The following is a 19,475-nucleotide window of genomic DNA, read 5'->3' on the forward strand; positions in this document are numbered from 1 at the left end:
GCAAACCTGGAAAAGAACCCTTGCCAGGACCCAACCGTGCAGGGACTGTGATCTCGGACTCGCAGGCTCCAGAACTGGGAGTTATAAAATTTCTGTTGTTTATCCACTGCCCAGTCTACAGTACTTCATTATAGTAGCACAAATGGATTAAGACACCAAGCCAATCTCCGGAGGGGGTTCACACCTCCTCCCAGGGCCCCAGTGTGAGCCAGCCCAGCACCTGAGCACTGGTGCCAGCATGACATACACTCCAGGGCAGGGCCGGGGTGCCCAGCTGGGCTCAGGTGACCTTGGATGAGTTACTTCTCCTGGACCCCCAGCTTTGTGAAAACCTGGATTTACCCCATAAGTAAAAAATTGGAAGGGATGATGGCATTTGAAGCTTTTTCCTTACATGCGGCCCCAATATATAAAACAGCTAGCTGAGCTGCTCTAAGGTTCCGTGGGATCTAGCTTGAAAACCCCTGGGCCAGAGGCTCTCTTGGGTTCCCTTCTGTAGGTATTTGGTGAGGTGATGGGCTGAGGGTGGTGTTGGCTTCTGCCCCATCCCTCTGATCACACAGGGCAAAACAGGTTCCTTCATTGAAGTGGCCTTAATTCATGTCCTAACTTGCTGGGTATTTGGGGCAAGACCCCTCCCCTCTCTGGGCTTCCCTTGCCTCATGCGTAATATTGAAAGGCAGGCGTCAGCAGCTGCGGATACAACCTTATTGTAAAGCCCATCACGTCGGAATGGGAAAGCCGCAGTTGCCTGGGTTAAAGACAGAGGTGGGGTCTGAGCCCTGAGGGGATCCTGGGGGGCAGGCAGCAGTGTGAAAGGGCACCTGTGGCCTCCACAGTCCCCATTCGATCCCCCAAAGACATGTCTGGCCCAAGCCAGCCCTAAGCTCTCATGTTGCCCTGGCTGCCCCCCCTCCAGGCTGCAGGGCCTCAGGCAGGCAGACGCAGTTTTCTCCAGCAGAGAGTGGCACAACAGCTCTGCCACACTGCAGAGCCATGACCTGTGACACAGGAGGCTGGGACGGAGGTGCTGGTACATCTGAGGAATGTGCAGAATCTGAATGGGTCATCAAAAGGAGAACTGGGATCCAGAGGACCACAGGGGTTACCCACGGGAACAGGGCCTGCCTAAGTGGCCTCCCTGGGCATGGGGGGGTCGTGTGAAATGAACATTTATCTGATGCCAATGGGTGAGGGGATTTCCAGGGAGCTGGGGTCTCACTTTATTTTTAACTCGAGGCCATCTGCTTTCCACTTGCCAAATATTCTTAAATATTCAGAGCAGATATGTGCTGCTCCCCAAGGGTAGAAGGGGAGGAGGGGGTGCTAGGAGGGGGCGGGGCCTCCGTTCCCAGGGACAGAGCCACCAGCTGGACCAGCAGCCCCAGGAATCGCCTCTTTGGTGCAGGATGAATGGTTTAGTTCTCTAGGCAGGCACCTGCCTCTGGCTTCCCCCGTGAGGGTGAAACATGCAGTGCTCACCGGTCTAGCCCGAGCTGAGCACTGTGGCTCCTCTTGCACACAGGGAGCTGCAAGGGGCCATTCTGTCTTCCAGGGCAGCCACAGAGTCTCTGACCAAACTCTAGGGACAGATCCCTACCTCCATACGAGAAACTGTCCCCAGCAGATCAAGGGTTGAAAGATTTTCCAAACCCCTCCCTCTACCTCCCCCAGGATCTCACAGTTTCCTTGAGGCAATATTTAGCTTCCTAGACAAATACTAAGCTTTAAGGGAGAAAAAAAATTAAAAGGTGTCCTTTTCTCAACAATTGACCCCAAGTGAACAAGTATTGTCCACCCCAGTGGACTTGCTGTCAAAAATTATCATGCAGAACAAACTGTCGATACTTCGCAGTCGTTTATACAATGAGCCTGTGTTTAGCAACACTCAGCTTCGCTTTATTATTGCGTTTTATGAAGTTGCCAAGACAACTGAGGCCAACTAACAGAACCTTGACTTTATGCGCCATGAAAATTTAATAAAGAATTTTTAAAGGCTTTTAAGAGGCAGGAGCTGCAGTCTCTTAAAGGCAGAGCTCAGCACAGAGTGGAGAGGGCTGGAGCACGTGGGGCCTCTCACCAGACCTCCAGGAGCCTCCGCTGTCAGGGGCGTGGAGGCGGACAGACGTATTTCCTGGCATCCGTCTTGTTTCCGCACGTCAAGACCCTTCCTTTTCTCGACAGACATGTATTGAGACACTTCCCAGGTGCCAAGTCCCGCACCCGGCTCTTTACATACATTATGACGTGATCCCCACTATCAAGGAGCAGGGATCAGAGAGGTAAAGTCACTGGCCCGTGGTCATTTAGGGAGAGCGCGACAGACAGACCAAAGTGCATATGAAGGTCTGACTGCAAAGCCCTTGCTTTTCCAGGACAGTTCACGGCCTCCTCTGGGATTCTCGGCCCTCGCTTTCCCCATTCTGATGCAAGAGGTTCTGAAGGGAAAATATCCCTGTGGTCTGTGAGGGGACTGGGGGAGCAGACAGTGTTCTGTGGCCCAAGATTGGATCCTGGTTGGAATCTCAGCAAACACCTTCATGTTGGAGGAAATGTTTCCCCTGAGTCTCTTGGTGAGCACAAGACACTACCGCAGGGCTGCAAAGAGCCCCTTCCACTCCGCTCTCTAAATAACACTCGCAAGCCAATCACCAGAAATGAGAAAAACATCGTAATTGTGCCATTTTCTACCAAAGCTCAACGGTGCTCTGTGTGTGTGTGCGTGTGCATGTGTGCGTGCGCATGCGTGTGTGCATCGTGTGCGTGTGTGTGGTGTGTGCGCACATGCATGTGCGTGTGTGTGCATCGTGTGTGTGCATGTGTGTGCGTGTATAAGCATCATGCTGCGTGGTTTTTCCAGTTATATAAAAATCAAGACTTTTGGCTACTAGACATAAAGGTAATTGAAGCCGTGGCCTATTCCGCAGAGCTCCTTCATCTCTAGGAACAGAAAAAAATTTAGACTTATTTTGTGAGGGAGAAATTCATATGCCAAATGGGAAAATTTCTCTCACATTCATCGAACCAAATGGGAGATTGGCAAAAGTATCCAACAAGGCGAGGTGGATTTCAGGTTAATACACACGGTGGTGAAGGATCTCTCCGTGTGAGGAGGACAGCTCTCTCGGCCACGGGGAATGCCAGCTCCCTGCCGGGACAGCCATAATTTCTGAGCTTTCAGGGAAGATGCTCGTGTGCTGGCCAATGCAAGCCCAATTCTCAATTATAGGGCCAAGGAGTAGAGGACATTAGTCAAGAAATGGGAAAAAAATTAAGCTATTCTGGAGGGACACTCTGCCAATCACAAGGCACATTCCGGGTGTCAGAGGAGCAGCAGGAATCATTTCTCAGCCTACGAATGTCTTTAAGTATGTGGGAATGAAGGGGAGGTGGGGGAGGGCAGGAGGAGCTGACCACTGCGGTTTCATCTGTCTTGATGGTTAACATTATTCAAGAAAGAGCTTTTACCTTCATCCCTTCACACTTTGTAGGAAGCCAGTAGCCAGGCTGAAGATAACGCTGCGTTTGAGCAGCGCCTTGGTTTACAAAACACTTTCACATTGATGACATTTTCTGTGATCTCGTCTTATGCTCCCAAAGATCAAGTGAGACAGGACTTGCCACTCTCACTAAGTGGCTGGAAGACCTGGAGCCCTTCCTGGGGTGCTCGGCAGGAGAACAGATCAGAGAGCCTCAAGCTAAGTCCCCAGAACTGAGTGGAGCAAACACCCAGCCTCTGCGGGACCTGGGTTTCCACACCTGCAAAATGGGATGTTTTGGGGAGTGTCGAGGCACCGTGCAAAACCAAGGAAGTGCCGAGGAAGGAGTGTGGGATCTGGAGCCAGCCGGGGGCCTCAGGTGGATCCTGGCTCTGCACTTCATCAGCACGAAACCTCGAGACCTCGGTCAGTCACTAAGCCTCCTGGAAGCCAGTTCCCCGCCCCCAGGAAAACAGAGTACCAGTGATCCTCATCCTTCGCGGGGTTGGATGGATCTAGAAGTGCTTTGTAAACTGTGAAGGATTGAGCATGTGCTGATAAAATCATGTAGGAAAGGGCCTGGGGTCTAGAAAGGCATGGAACACCATTTCAAGTGTCTGAGCTCCTATCCTCCCACTCCGTTCCCCTGACTGCCTACATGCACATCCGGAGGACCTGCTGGGAACTCAACAACCCCACACAAACTCAGGGCAATGCAGAATTGAAAGGAGGCTGGCTAGCCGGCTGGAGGGGTGTTGGTGAGGACCGTCCAGCCTGGCGTCCTGTCTGTGAGATTGAATGGGAGGGGGTGCCCATGGGTATGCAGCCCAGGCCTGGCCACAAAGGGCCGTGGAGAGACACCTAGAGTCAGAGGAGCTATTATCTGTTTACGGACACAGGACAGCTGCTGTGTCCCAGGGAGCCAACAAGGCAGCCGAGAATGTAGAGGTGTTCAGCGGATCGGCTTGGCGAGGTTTAAAATCCGTGTTTCTTAAAGGCACCCGCAGGCGAAGCGGAGAACAAGCGTGGTAACACTGTCTCCTCTCCCGGGGTCTGCTGAACGTTCCTATTCACAGCAAGCACCTGCTGGCCCCTGCTCTGTGCCAACATGGACCCAGCACATGCCTGACCCTGCAGGAACTCACAGCTGGGTGGGAACCAATGCTGTGGTCCCACAGTGTGTGTGACAAGACAGGAAATTTCCAGTTCTTGGAAGTAGATGGAAGGAACCGCTCACTCTGTTTGGGGGATTGCAGCGGGGACACTGGAAGTGAACCTTGAGAGTCTGTTTGCCACTGGGCAGAGGAAGGCCATTCCAGGCAGAGAGGCCAGCAAGACAAGGGTGGTGGGGAATAGCACATCCTCCTCCTGTCTCATGACAAGAGATACAAACAGTCCTGGGAGCAGGGGTGGGACAGGGGCTCAGGGAGGCTGCAGAGCCTGGTCCTGAGGTGGGGGGTCAGGTGTGGGCCTTAGGATGGAAAGAAAGGAAGGGCGCCATTGAGGGCTGCTTTCAATAGGTGACTGGATTTCAGCTCTGTGGCTCTCCAAGTTCCTTCCAGACTGATGGAGATGGAGGGTAGAGTGGAGGGGTGAGAGGCAGGGAGGCAGTGGAAGCCCAGGCAAGAGACCGTCTCTGAGTTTGGGGGAGTGGACAGAGGCCGGGAGGAGAAGTAAGAGGAATCCAGGTGGTTCGTTTTAGGGATGGACACTCCTCTCTCCTGGAGGCCCTGCCTCTGCCCACTGGGAGGGGTCTGTTGGGACCAGCACTTGCTAACAGCTGCACTGAATACAGCGGATCTTTATAAGTATAAGCACCTGTTGCAGGCTCCATTTTGGCCAGGCCGTGAGGAGAAAGCTCCTGCCCCTAACAACAGAAACGCTGAGCCTGTCCCCCTAGGAGGTTGGAAGGAAGGGAGCAGCAGGCAGGATCAGCAAGGCAGGAGCAAGGAGGCTGCCCTGGGGCACACCCAAAGAAAGGGTGGGTGGGCCCAGTTCTGTGGGTCTGCCCTGTTCTCTTGATGCTTCCCTCCCCAGATTGGTCCCACTAACTTGTCATACTTGGATGTGAACCCCCAAACTGAGCACAGGCTGAGCCTGATCTTCTTACCTGTTCATTCCAAGCCCTCCGGAGTGCCCAGCTCTCCAGGAACTCAGCCAGCAGACTAGGGAGAGGACTGTGTGTGCATTGAGGGTGGGGAGAGACAGGCGTCAGTAGGAGCGGGAGGGGGCAGGAGAGAGGGAGGGAGAGGACGGTGGAGATGGATCCTGAGGGCCCTTGCAGGGATGGGGCTTATCCTGCAGCAAAGCACAGGGGCTGCCCAGCTATGTGTGCAGTGCCTCTGGGCCGGCCGGACTCCCGGCTCTGCTTCCTGTCCTCTTGGAGGAAGGAACCATCTACTTTTGCTATCGTTTCAATTACATCCAATAAAACGAGTGGCCGATTACCAAAGGGGTAAACACAGTGGGGCTTCTAATTAGGAATGGAGGAGGCAGGGTGAGTCAGCTATCACTCATTCTGACAATGGAGCAGACTGGAAATGCTTTCGGTTGAACTGAAAAGGGCCAATCTGTCACGACTGGCCTCTCATAAAACCACAGCCTCCTTTCCCCAACAATCAGCGGGGAGGCTCTGTGCCCTGCAGGTGGGTGGGGGTATCGGGGCCTTGTCTGCAGGGGAGGGGGCTGCTCCTGGGATAGAGGGGCCATGGTGGGCGGAGCAGCCCACCTCCAGATGATGGCATGGGGTGGGAGAGGCCCTCACCAGGAGAGCTGATGTTTTCATATCACCCCAAAGTGGCTGGAATTCAACCTCTTGATTTTATTTCTCAAAATATTCAATGTGCTTGGTTGGTTTTAGACCTGAACATTGCACTCCACTTCGGCAAGCGAGTACTTTCTGAAGACCAACTTCAAGAAATGGTGTCACGTGAGAGCTTTGTTAAGACTTCTGGTGGCTCCCAGCTGACGACAAGTGTGCCCAGACGTGCTTACTCTGGTCTTTCTCTGGGAAATCCATTTGTTCTGCCAAAGGGGACTGGGAGAACTGCATGGGGGCTTCAAACATTGTTTCTCACACTGGACCATTTAGGAGCCCTGACTGCCTTGTCCCATGCCACCACACCATGACAGACCCCAGGCAGCCCCAAGCCGGGTAGAGCTGCAGGGTCTTTACTTGGAGCTGAATTCATGCTCACCCAGGGACAAAGAGCCAAAGACAGATACACCTGGACCAAGTCCTGACTATGTGGCCTCCTGGGCCTTCCTTTCCTCATCTGAAAGGGGAGCAGCGGTACAGAGCTGCCCTAGTACCTGGAGAATGGAGCCGATAACACCTCCACAGCGCCCCATGTAGAGGACACTCGACACCTCAGGAGGCACATCCTGCCAGTGCCACCTTCCCACCTGGCCTGCCTTCTGCTTGGGAAAATAAAGTGATTGCACAAGTCTGCTGTCACTCACTGAACACCCCAGAGTGGGCTCTGCAGGGCTCAGTTCCACGGCCCCTCTCGGCTGGGGAAGGGCAGCGGCCTTTGGGCTCTGCTAGCAGCAGGGAAGGGGCGCTGCACGGCAGCCACACTGTGGGGCAATCAGGTTTTCCTCTTTGAGAGGGTGAACTCCTGGCAGGAAGGAGCTCCAGGCAGGGATGAACAGAGCAGCCCCTGCTCTGAAATCGCTTGCCAACAATTGGAGACATCTTGGATTAACAATCTTGTCTTTGGGTTTAAAAATACTCTGGGGAGGGCAGATTCAAGTAACTTGTTTCCACAGATGCTTTTGAGTACCTGTTACGAACCAGGTCGACTGCTCTTACCCGTTTGGGTCAGGAGTCAGGACAGGATGGTGGAAGGAAGGAGGAGAAAGCCACAGGAGCTTGTTTGGGATGCACCTCTGCCTCCCAGGACCCTCCCTTGCCATGCACTACGAGCATTTTCTGAGTCCTACGGTGCACCACACCAGGCACAGTACTAGCGCCTCAAATACTTTCCTCCACCTCGCTTGGAGCACGATGACTGACTCTTCCCAGGGTCCTCAGCATCCTTTAAAGGGATCCTCCAGGAAAGGGCCACATTAGCCCCAAATCCAACCACACCCTGGAGAGCTTGGCTTTGCCAGGTCCTGTCTGCCTGTCTGTCTTCAATAGGCCCTGGACCTTGGCATGCCCACGGCTGTTTCCAAAATGCCACCTTCTGCTGTCTGTGAGGCGTTTCCTCTGAGAGGGGGGGCTACCTGGGGATACAGATGGAGACAAGGAAAGGGTCTCATGGAAGACAGCGTGAGCTCCCCTGACCCTGGCACCAGGTCTGACATACACTACTCCTCTTGCTCTGGTTCTTATCCATGTCTGATTTCCTTCCCTCACCCAGGGCTCCCAGCACAGTGCTGGGCATGCAGGGACCCCTGGCAGTGCTTGTTGTGGACACACTGGCCACGTGACCAGCACCTCACCTATGCAGGGGTCCACTCAGACCATCTGGTCAGGGAGGCCAAAGATGGGATTCCTGCTTTGGGGTCACAGTCAAACAAAATCAAACAAAATGACCTCCGAGGCTTCTGCCAGCTCTGAGGCTCCAGGAGTTTTAGTTATTTCTTAATTAACTATTTCTTAATTAATAACAAACCAAACATTGCAGCAACAGGCAAGCTAATGAACTAAATGAGGTTAATCTGTTCACTACACCCATGTAGCACATGGCTGGGATGGGAGATTTGCAGACGCCTACTTGATATTTCCACTTCCTTCTCTCTGAACGGGCGGCAGGAAATAAACACGATGTTCTCATGCTTTTCCCGGTGGGCGCGTGGAGGCCCCGGCAGCAGATCCTAACACTCGGCTTCCTCTCCACAGCTCCGGGCCTTGGGATCGATTGTGTCCCATGCCCCAAACACAACAGATTTGCCCCAGTTGGTGCTTCCTGTGAGCCCAGAATAGAAGGTGCCATCTGTCATGTTTTAGATGTCATATGTCCGATGACTGATGACTCGAAAACAGGGTGTATCACCAGGAGGGGCGAGGAGGAAGGCAGGTGAGAACCAGCCAGCCTGGTGAAGCACAGCTCAGCCACACACAGAGACAGTTCGTGGGGACCTCAGCTGGGCCCCTCGGCAGCCTGCCTGCCATTCCTCTGCAGGCAGAATGACTGGGGTGCTCCAGCCCTGAAAGTCGCTCTCGTCTTCCGTCTTCCGGGAGGACAGAGTGGCCCTCAGGACAGGGTATGTCTGGGATGGGAGAGCTTATTGGCGCAGCTGGTGCGGGGTGGGGGGTTGTCCCCTGCTGGCTGGGCCGAGGGGGAGGGTTCCTGGGGAGGGCCACGGTGTGGAGGCCGGCCCCCCGACGGGACGCCCCGGCCACACACCAGGCGTTTTTCATCCAGCAGGGACAGGTGGTACTCGCAAAGGTCGATCAGCGAGGCCACCTGCTCATGAAGTGGCAGCATCTTGAACTTCCTCTGAGCCAGGAAAAAGAAAGCTTCTACGAAGGCCTGCAGACACATCCCTGTGAACAAAGAGACTGGATGAGGGGGTGCACACAGCTGCCCTGCGCTGCCCTGGGAAGGCCCATCTCCAGCCACAAGGATATCAGCAAGAGCTAGCCCCGCTCCCCACCACCGTCTCCGTTCCAGAAAATCCTAACCGGGCTAACTCACTCACAGAGTGCCCACCACGCCCACCAGGCACTAGCTGGGCATTTTACGGCCATATGCAGACCCAATCCCTCACACAGCCCTGTGAAGGAAGTTCGGTTAACCCTGTTTTGCAGATGAGGAAGTTGAGTCTCAAAGACACGGAGGAATCTGGGGAAAGTTATAGAAGATTTAAACCTAGCTCAAAGCCTTGTAAAATGTCCACAATGAAATGCCCCCATTAAAACCCAGCTCCTGGCCGAGCGCAGTGGCTCACGCCTATAATCCCAGCACTTTGGGAGGCCGAGGTGCGTGGATCATTTGAGGTCAGGAGTTCGAGACCAGCCTGGCCAACATGGAGAAACCTCATCTCTACTAAAAGTACAAAAATTAACTGGGCGTGGTGGCATTTGCCTGTAATCCCAGCTACTCAGGAGGCTAAGGCAGGAGAATCATTTGAACCTGAGGGGCAGAGGTTGCAGTGAGCTGAGGTCGTGTCACTGTACTCCAGCCTGGGTGACGGAGAGAGACTCCATCTCAGAAAACAAAAACAAAAAAACCCAGCTTCTTAACTTTTATAATCAGGGAACAAGGTTATGAAGATATGAAGATAAACATGGTTTGACAGCAAAGTTCTATCTGATAACAGAGATGCTGGTTACATGGGTGTGTGCATTTGTCAAAACTCAAATTGTGCCTTAAGGCTCATGCATTTTGCTGTCTGTTAATTTTACCCGCCAAAGTAAAATAAACCCAACTGTCATTTCTCTGGCCCAAACTATATTCTGGAAAGAATAAATAGTCATCCCTACAACACCCCTGGAATGTTCTTCCCTGGTTTTTGTCTTATAAGCATCTACTTATCTTTGGGACCTGAGCTCAAAATCACTGATTCAGTAAAACCTTCCCTGATCCCCAGATTAGACCCGGCCCCTGGTACAGGATTCCTGCACTTCTCTTTGCAGCACCGGCTGTGGCTTGCTCTGTGTCTGTCTGTTTGTGTGGTCTCCATCCTCCTCTCTGGACTGTGCACTTCCCATGCTGCCCAGAGGTGCTCAGTATAGATGAATGAGTGAATGAATGAATGGGTGCATTGACGCTAGGTGCTTTACCGACAGTGCCACTAATTCTCACAATACCTTTATGAGGTAAATATTATTATGCCCCATCTTACAGATTAAGAAACTGATGGCAGGGTGTGGTGGCTCACACCTGTAATCCTAGCACTTTGGGAGGCCGAGGTGGGCGGATCACAAGGTCAGGAGATGGAGACCATCCTGGCCAATATGGTGAAACCCTGTCTGTACTAAAAATACCAAAACTAGCTGGGTGTGGTGGTGCGTGCCTGTAGTCCCAGCTACTCAGGAGGCTGATGCAGGGGAAATGCTTGAAGATTGCGCCACTGCACTCCAGCCTGGCGACAGACAGAGCGAGACTCCATCTCAAAAAAAAAAAAAAAAGAAAAAAAGAAACTGATAGAGAGGTTAAGTGACTTCCCTAAGGTCACACAGCCAGGGAAGAGTGGCCTGGAAATTCAAACTGACTCCCAAGTTTTTTAACTAAGTTGTTAAAAACATAGTTAAAAGTTTCAACTGCCTGAAAAGGTCTTAGTCTTCCCAATGTCCAAGTAAAACTGGAAACCTGGGATCTAAACCTATAGGAGTCCCTGGGCTCTTTGGGAAAGGTGACAGTAAGGCTGGACTGAACACCACGTGCCATTTTAGATTAGGCTGGTGTCGACTCTGAAATCCACACCTTCCTGGTGACTGTGCATTATTTACCTGCTTCTGGCACTGGGGGCAGAAGCCTGGCCTAGGGTTTGTAGATCCCAGGTTACATACAGACCCTGGGATCCCAGAGCTATTCTTGCCTTGGGAACTTGAGCTGGGCAAAGAAGTTGTGTTTTGCCTCCCTTATAGTCCATCAAAGCTCTTCGGCTTGGGTTCTTTTGACTCCAGACATCCTACGAGGCCTCTGCTCTGTTTGATCCTGATATGAGAAGTTGATAAAATGGGTTTTACATCAGGGTTGCTTTTAATGTAAACAGCGGCCTGGGATGGGCAAAGACACAAGGGAGTGGGAGCCTCGGTCTGACTCAAGAGACAGATGTTTCCTAATCACCAACTCTGGGCCAGGCTTCTCATAGGGCGGGCCTGTGCCCGTGCAAGTATGTGCATCTGGTGTGTGTGAGATGGTCGGGTGGGAGGGTTAGATACACACAGAGTGAGAAGATCAGGATCTAAAGCCAGAGAAACCCAGTCCCAGCCCCCTACTTCCCAACGGTGTGATCTAAACAGCGCCACTCAAAGTGTGGCCGAATGACAGTGCCAAGCCCATGAACTGTGTGTCCCTGGTCCCTGACGAGATAAGGCGCTTGGGCCAGAATGTTAATCAAGGTCCTCATCAATCACATTGTTTAGTGCTGTTGACAGTATTTAGTATAATAGCACGTCTTCCTCTACAAAGGAAGCAGCGTGCTATCTACATTCTGGCTCAGGCGTCTTGTCCACGACTGTGACAGTCTGTGGGTTGCAACTTTGAGTAACTTTGCTCTGCAAAGCCCTTCCCAGCTGTAATGCACACTCCAATCACCAGCTTGTTCAAATGCGAATCCTGGGGTGGGGCCCAAGGCACTGAATTTCTAGCAAGCTTCCTGGTGGTGCTGATGCCACACTTCAAATGGCAAGGATCCAGCCACTCACTGCATCTCTTTACTCAACAAATGTCACTTTTGTTCCCTTAGTTGAAGGTAGAATGTGATTAGAGCTATAATGCATAGAAAACATACAATGAGAACCAATTTGGAAAAAAAAAAGCACGGCAACATCACCTAGAAGACATTCTAAAACGAGAAGTGGGATCTCACTGTGCTGGCTTGGCTTTCTTTCTGCTTGTCTGCATTTTGTGATTTTCTACAGTAAACACGGATGCAATTTAAACATCTGCAGTGGGAAATTCTGGTGTGTGGAAAGAGATGATGTAGGGGGAGATGCTTTTAATTATGAATCCCTTACTACTATTTGAATTTGAAGTCAGGCACATGTATTACTTTGAAAAAAATACAATGAAAACTTTTTGCACATATATTCTACTTTTTATCAAAGTAGAATATATATATATATAACATAAATATATATATATAATATATATATACATAAAATAGTATAACATATATATGTATATATATATACATATATATATATGAGTGCGTGGGTTTATATATATATATGGGTTTATATATATATATGGGTTTATATATACATATGGGTTTATATATATATGGGTTATATATGGATAAAACCATATATATATAGGTAAAACTATATATATATATACAAAACCATATATATATATATAGGTAAAGCCATATATATATATATATATAGGTAAAACCATATATATATATATATATAGGTAAAACCATATATATGTAAAACCATATATAAGTAAAACCATATATATATATGTAAAACCATATATATATATGGTTTTATACCAGGGTTACTTTTGGCAGGGCTGGGAATTGAACCCAAGCCTCATGCACTGCTGCTTCTGCACTTTATTCCCAGAAACCCTCTGGAGCATCCCTGCCAAGGATGCCTGAGGATGGAAATGGTAGAACCTGCAGGAAACACTGAACCCAACACCTTGAAGGATCTAGGGGTTGGGGGCATCAGTGGAAGCTTTTGGCGAAGTGGGCATGACAGTGGGGCCTTGCAGAATGAGGAGGGCTTGGATGGGCAGAGATGTGCTGGGGGTGGTTGGCCGGGCCGAGAGCAGGGACCTGTGGGGCAGGGAGGCAGGGTGGATGGCTCGGGGACCTGCCATAAGACAGGCTTGGGAAGAGGCCAAAGGGACTAAACCCAGAGGGCACCGGTGGTCACTATGGGGCTGGAGTCAATGTCAGATGAAGCCATTGGGAGCCCCTGCAGGTGCTGGGCAAGGCCCGCGTGATCCGCGTCCCATGGGTTTGGACCCATAACAGCCTAATCATATTTTCTAGTCTGATGATTTCTAACTATTTTTTATAGTGATTGAAACTGTGAGGGATGTTTTTTCTTCTCTTGTTTTATTTCTTAAGTGAAATCTTCCGAGGGAGTCCAGTATGCCAGACAGGTAAAGGGACCCTTCTCCCCTCTCTGCTGAAGCCAGGTGAATGGTGGCTTAGAGGCCTGCCACACAGCCCCTCATCCATTGGGGCCCTTGGATCTTCTCAAGCAGCACGATCACTGTCACCCTGAGGCCCTCGAACCCTTGTCTAGCATTTGCATTTTGCCGAAGGGTGGGGCCGGGAAGTACCTGAGGGCCCCCCCAGTCACACTCAGCAACTGACAGAAGGAGGGATCGACCCCAGCTCTGGGACTGGAACCCAGGGTACCCTCAAACCACATCTCCCCCTCCAAAAAGAAACTGAAGGCAAAATCAAACCAATCACTTCTCTGGCCATGGGCTATCTCCACTGACAGACAGCCCTGTTGAACATGTCCCAGCGAGTGTGGTGGGGATGCAGGGATGCCCCAAACTGCACGCCATGAGCATATGGGCCTCTGGTCCCACAATAGCCCATTCTAATAGCCCTTTGAGTTTGACTAGATATTGGCTTTAATCCTCAATTCATCAAGGTGGCCCAGGAAACGGTGGTAGGACCCAGGCCAATATTCACTGAGCTTCAGAGAACGTAACCTTTTGAAGGTTTCAAGGGGGTGGGGATCGGGGGGAGGAGGAGTCAGCGCACTCAGATGATTCAAGTTACGCTGCAGGAGCAGGGCTGCTGGGGTTCTCCCTGAGAGTCAAGCTCAGGCTCTGGGCTGTCCCCTCTGGCTGCAGTTTCCAGCCTTTTCTAGAGCCTCCACAATGGTTGACGTTCTACCAGGCAGAACTGGGGCTTTTGCCTTCCTTATTTTTTATTTATTATAACATATAATGAGAGTCTTAGCAGAAAGTGCCATAGAGCCCATGCGTGGCCTTCCCTCCAGCACTTACGTGTTCTTGCGGAATGACCTTCCACCCTTACTCTTTGTCCACAGGAAGATGTATTGTCACTTAGTGATAACACACGTTGAACTTTTTTTTTTTTTTTTTTTTTTGAGACAGAGTTTCGCTCTGTCACCTGAGGTGGAGGGCAGTGGTGAGATCTCGGCTCACTGCAACCTCCACCTGCCAGGTTCAAGCGATTCTCCTGCCTCAGCCTCCTGAGTAGCTGGGATTACAGGCATGCACCACTATACCTGGCTAATTTTTTGTATTTTTAGTAGAGATGGGGGTTTCACCTTCTTGGCCAGGCTGGTCTTGAACTCCTGACCTCAACTGATCCGCCACCTCGGCCTCCCAAAGTGCTGGTATTACAGGCATAAGCCACCATGCCTGGCCACACGGAACTTTATTTTGCTTAAAATTATATCATTAACATTTTTGTATGTTGCTATACAGCCTTCATAACCATGATTTTAATGGTTGTGTAACTGTCCATCAAATCTTTGCCTTCTATGCCATTTCAACACCCCGTCCCTGTTGAACACGAAGACTATTTACATTTGCTCACTATTGTTGAGAATATTATAATCAACACTCGGTATTTCATTGTTTTTATTTATGATTCATTTATTCCCTTACGATAAAACCCTTGGGACCTGGGTGGTTGTTTTTGTTTTTAATAAATGTAAGGTTAGTTTAGTAACTGACTTCATGTTAAAAATACCTAAAACCTTACAGAGGCTGGGTGAGATGGCTTAACCCTGTAATCCCAGCACATTGGGAGGCTGAGGCAGGAGGATCGCTTGAGCCCAGGAATTGGAGGCTGAAGTGAGCTATGATCACACCAGAGCACTCCCGCCTGGGCAACAGACAAGACCCTGTTTTTTTTTTTTTTTTTTTTTTTTGAGACGGAGTCTCACTCTGTCGCCCAGGCTGGAGTGCAGTGGCATGATCTTGGCTCAACTTCTGCCTCCTGGGTTCAAGCAATTCTCCTGCCTCAGCCTCCCTAGTAGCTAGGATTACACGTGCCCGCCACCATGCCCAGCTAATTTTTTTGTATTTTAGTAGAGATAGGGTTTCACCACATTGGCCAGGCTGGTCTCAAACTCCTGACCTCAAGCGATCCACCCACCTTGGCCTCCCAAATTGCTGGGTTTACAAGCTTGAGCCACCGTGCCTGGCCAAGACCCTGTCTTCTAAAAAATTTTTAAAAAGAAAATCTCAGAGTACCCAAATGGACAAAGCACATGAATGGGCAATTCACACATATCAGCAAATAAGAGAGAAGACATCCGGCCCCATCCAAGCCACAGGGGCTATTGCTCACCAAGTAAACTAACAAAAGTATTAAATACTGATGATGGGAGGTAGTAGTGAAATTGCTATAGGCTTTGGAAAAGCAATTTGGTGAAAGTTTTAAGAGCCATTCAAATGTTTATTAGGGAGGTAAGGAGGAAAAAACAAAAAATAAATGTGTTCATATCATTGAACACAGTGATCACAATCCTAGGAATTTACCCTAAGAAAATATTCCTTCCAAAGGAAAACAATGTATACAATGGTATTCATTGCAAACTTATTTATAGTATCACGGGGCATGAGGGAAGGCAGTGCTAGACTTATAGGGTATTTTAATATCTTAATTCTTTTCTGAATTTTCCAAATAAGACAGTGCATGCTCATTGTTGATAATAATTCAAGTACACACACACACACACACATAATTTTAAAAATACCCCCAACCTAGCCTCTGAGGTCACTGGTTCTCGGAATCTGTCCTTGACCATCCCCGGGTGGAGTTAATCACCCTTCAAGGTGCTGCTTCTTGTTTCTTATCATAGACTAGGATAAATCCATGGGTACATGGCTGTCTCTCTAATGAGACTCTGTGCTCCTGCAGGTGGGGACCACGTCCCTGTCTTCTCTACATTCCCAGAGCCCAGCATAGCCTGGCACACAGTGAGCATCAATAAAGATGCATTTAATCCACTGAATAGAATGTGAACATTGTAACAGTCGTGTGATGCAGGTGTTATTATGCCCACTTTATAGCTAAGGACACTGAGGTAAGCCAAGGGGCGAAAAAAAAAGAGACCCATGGAAACCCTTCTCTTAGAAGATGTGCAGACTTATGAAACCGCAATGATCCGGACCAGAGGCTCTCGAACTTTCGAACCTCCCAGAGAGTTTGTTAAAATACAGATGGAGGGTCCTGCCCCACAGTTTCTATTTTGGAAGGGCTGAGGTGGGGCCTGGGAGTTTGCAGCTCTCGCAAGATCCCAGGTGATGCTGAACCCCGCTCCTCCCCCTCCCTGCTCCCTGCTGCACAGTCCAGTCTGTATAAACTTCACTCGGAAGGCCCATCTGCAAAGCCGGGCTTATTTGCAAAAGGACCTGCCCCCAGACTGAGAGAAGCTTGACTTTGGGCTAAAAATGTCTACTTTTTAAAGACACTCTGATTGAGAACAAACCCAACCAGTTATTTTTAAAAGACTAATGATGGAGCTGAAAAGCCATGGAATGGTTCCAACTGTGCATTAAGCCCTTTCTGAGAAACCGCACAGCCCCAGATTCTTCCAGCATCATTGCTTGCCCACTAAGTGGGGGAGAACATTCTCCATGCCGTCTCCTAGGCCCTGCCCTTCCCTGTCTGGGCCGTGATAGAGGGGACCTGGAAGGTTCCAGAAGGCCAGGCCACAGGGGGCTCTGTAGACCATGGCAGGACTTTAGATTTCAAAATGAAGAAGATGGGAGGTCACTGGGGAGTCCTGAAGTGACATGTCACTGTGGAAGCCGTATTGAAATCTACTGTTAGGGGCACATGTGAAAACAAAGAGATCCATTCAGGGGCTACTGCACCAGTCCAAGAGAGAGCTGACACGGTGTCTTGGACCAGTATGACACTGGTGGAGGTGGTGAGGGATGATTAGATCCTGGATATGGTCTGAGGGTAGTGCCAGTGCCATCTGAGGTTTGCCCATGGTTGGATGTAGGTGTGAAGGCAAGCCAGGAATCTTATGCAGGAGGGCCTCTGACACCTCAGGCCGAGGAAGCTGGCCTTCCCATCAAGGTCAATGGTTTTCAAACATTTTACACATAAAATAATCTGGGGACCTTGCCAGAAATGCAGGTTCCTATTCCCTCACCTGGGGATTCTGTCTGTTGGCAGTGAGGCCCCAGAAACTGCATTTGTAACAGCAGCGTTGGGGCTTTTGCCCCACTGGGTGATCAGGAAATGGAATGAACATGCCAACTTGGCCATCTCTTGAAGGGCTCTATCGGAGGCAGTGGAGTGAAGAACTTAAGAGAATGGTCTGGCTGGGCCCAGTGGCTCACGCCTGTAATCCCAGCACTTTGGGAGGCCAAGGTGGGTGGATCATGAGGTCAGGCATTCGAGACCAGCCTGGCCAACATAGTGAAACCCCGTCTCTACTAAATATACAAAAAATTAGCCAGACGTGGTGGCGGGTGCCTGTAATCCCAGCTACTTGGGAGGCTGAGCCAAGAGAATCACTTGAACCTGGGAGGTGGAGGTTGCAGTGAGCCAAGATTGTGCCACTTTACTCCAGCCTGGGCAACAGAGAGAGACTCTGTCTCAAAAAAAAAAAAGAATGGTCTTTGAGAGACCTAGTACTGGGCTGGCTCTGCTGTGGGTGATCAAGAGCCTTTGGAGACACAGAACAAGCCTTATCCTCTGAAATCCCACTGTTCACTCTGCTCCTGGTCTTAGTCTGCTCAGGCTGCAAAATACCATAGCCTGGGTGGCTTCAACAACAGAAATTTACTTTCACAATCCGGGAGGCTGGAAGTCTGAGATTGGGGTGCCAGCGTGCTCATGTTCTGGTAAGGGCTCTCTTCCTGGTTTGCAGATGGCCGCCTTCTTGCCATGTCCTCACATGGCAGAGAGGCAGATTGGGCTCTCTGGTGTCTCTTCTTGTCAGGACGCTAATCCTATTCAATAAGAGACCCACCCTTATGACCTCATTTAACCTTAATTACTTCCTTAGAGGCCCCATCTCCAAATACAGCCACATGGAGGATAGTTAGGGTTTCAACATATAAATTTGGTGGGAGACACAATTCGGTTCATAGCACCCTCAAACCCTCAGTTCTGCTGAGGTGCACCTAGCTCTTGGGGACACTCTCCTACTACTACTCAAGTCTCTGAATTTACCTGAGTCATTTAGAAAAAAATATAAGCTATCATACACTTCTTCCCTGCTCCTTCACCAGCACTCAGAAAACCCCTCACAGCTTGGATTGGGAGTTGAAAGGATCTCTTTGGTAACATTGCCTTAATGTCTTCTTACAGTGAAAGTAATGAAAGTAAACAGTAATCATTCATATTTATTGAGCCCTCATTATGTGGAAGGCCCTGGGCTATGGGGTGCCTTCACACTACTTAATTTAATCAGACAAAAACCTTATGAAGCAGGTATTGACAATCCATTTTACATTCAAGAAATTTGCCAGAATCACATGGCTGGTAGGCGACAGACCCCAACCACCATGCTCTTAACTCCCTTACTCCACTGCTGCTTCAAGAGTTTTCGAAGATTTGGCCAGGTGCAGTGGCTCATGCCTGTAATCCCAGCACTTTGAGAGGCCAAGGTGGGCAGATCACCTGAGGTCAGGAGTTCGAGACCAGCCTGACCAACACGGTGAAACCCTGTCTCTACTAAAAATACAAAAATTAGCCAGGCATGGTGGCACGCACCTGAAGTCCCAGCTGCTCAGGAAGCTTAGTCAGGAGAATCACTTGAACCCAGGAGGCGGAGGTTTCAGTGAGCTGAGATCGTGTCAGTGCACTCCAGCCTGGGCAACAGAGTGAGACTCCATCTCAAACAAAACAAAAAACAAACAAACAAACGAACAAAAACTGGGGGGGAGTTTTCAAAGATTTGATCAAGTGTTAATTCCAGTCATTTAGAACAGAAACAATACCGGCCTTGCAGTGAATGAGGGATAGAGCCTCATCTATCTCTGCTGGATGTCAACAAGAAGGTGCAGTTAGATTCGTTGGTCTTTGCAAACAGGCTTTCCCTACCTGCCCTGCATGCCACAAGATAAGCTGTTGAGTATTTTTCTAAACTTCATTTAGATGTTGCTGGAGAAGGCAGCCTTCGAAACATTCCAGTTGCAGCCAGCTGCATGTCTCTCATCTGAGACCGCCACTTGGATATTGAGAGGCGGCCCCTGACAGACGATGGCCTCATTCTGTCAATAGGCTGGGTGAGGATGGCCCACCAGCTCCTTCTAGGCCAAAGCCCCCTGCTCTCCACTCCTGGGAAGGCATCCTTGCACTCAGGGCTTTATGAAAACACTGGGAGCTGCTCACCAATAATCTCGTCATCTCTTCCCCGGCTTAAGGATGGGAACAAGAATCCTACCTTACGTC

General features: G+C 50.0%; 1 protein-coding gene across 3 annotated transcripts in view; it reads right to left on the reverse strand.

The window, feature by feature from the left end:
- Positions 1-1,855: 1,855 nt before the first annotated feature.
- TTLL11 (tubulin tyrosine ligase like 11) overlaps positions 1,856-19,475 on the reverse strand; it is a 288,007-nt gene continuing 270,387 nt past the window's right edge. For all 3 annotated transcript variants that reach the window (XM_030817756.1, XM_030817757.1, XM_030817758.1), the window contains one exon: positions 1,856-8,976. In XM_030817756.1, coding sequence (XP_030673616.1) covers positions 8,684-8,976 — 293 coding nt within the window. In that variant the 3' untranslated portion in view covers positions 1,856-8,683. The remainder of the gene's footprint in view (positions 8,977-19,475) is intronic.

Source organism: Nomascus leucogenys, chromosome 8 (assembly GCF_006542625.1).
Source record: "Nomascus leucogenys isolate Asia chromosome 8, Asia_NLE_v1, whole genome shotgun sequence".
Taxonomy (NCBI): domain Eukaryota; kingdom Metazoa; phylum Chordata; class Mammalia; order Primates; family Hylobatidae; genus Nomascus; species Nomascus leucogenys.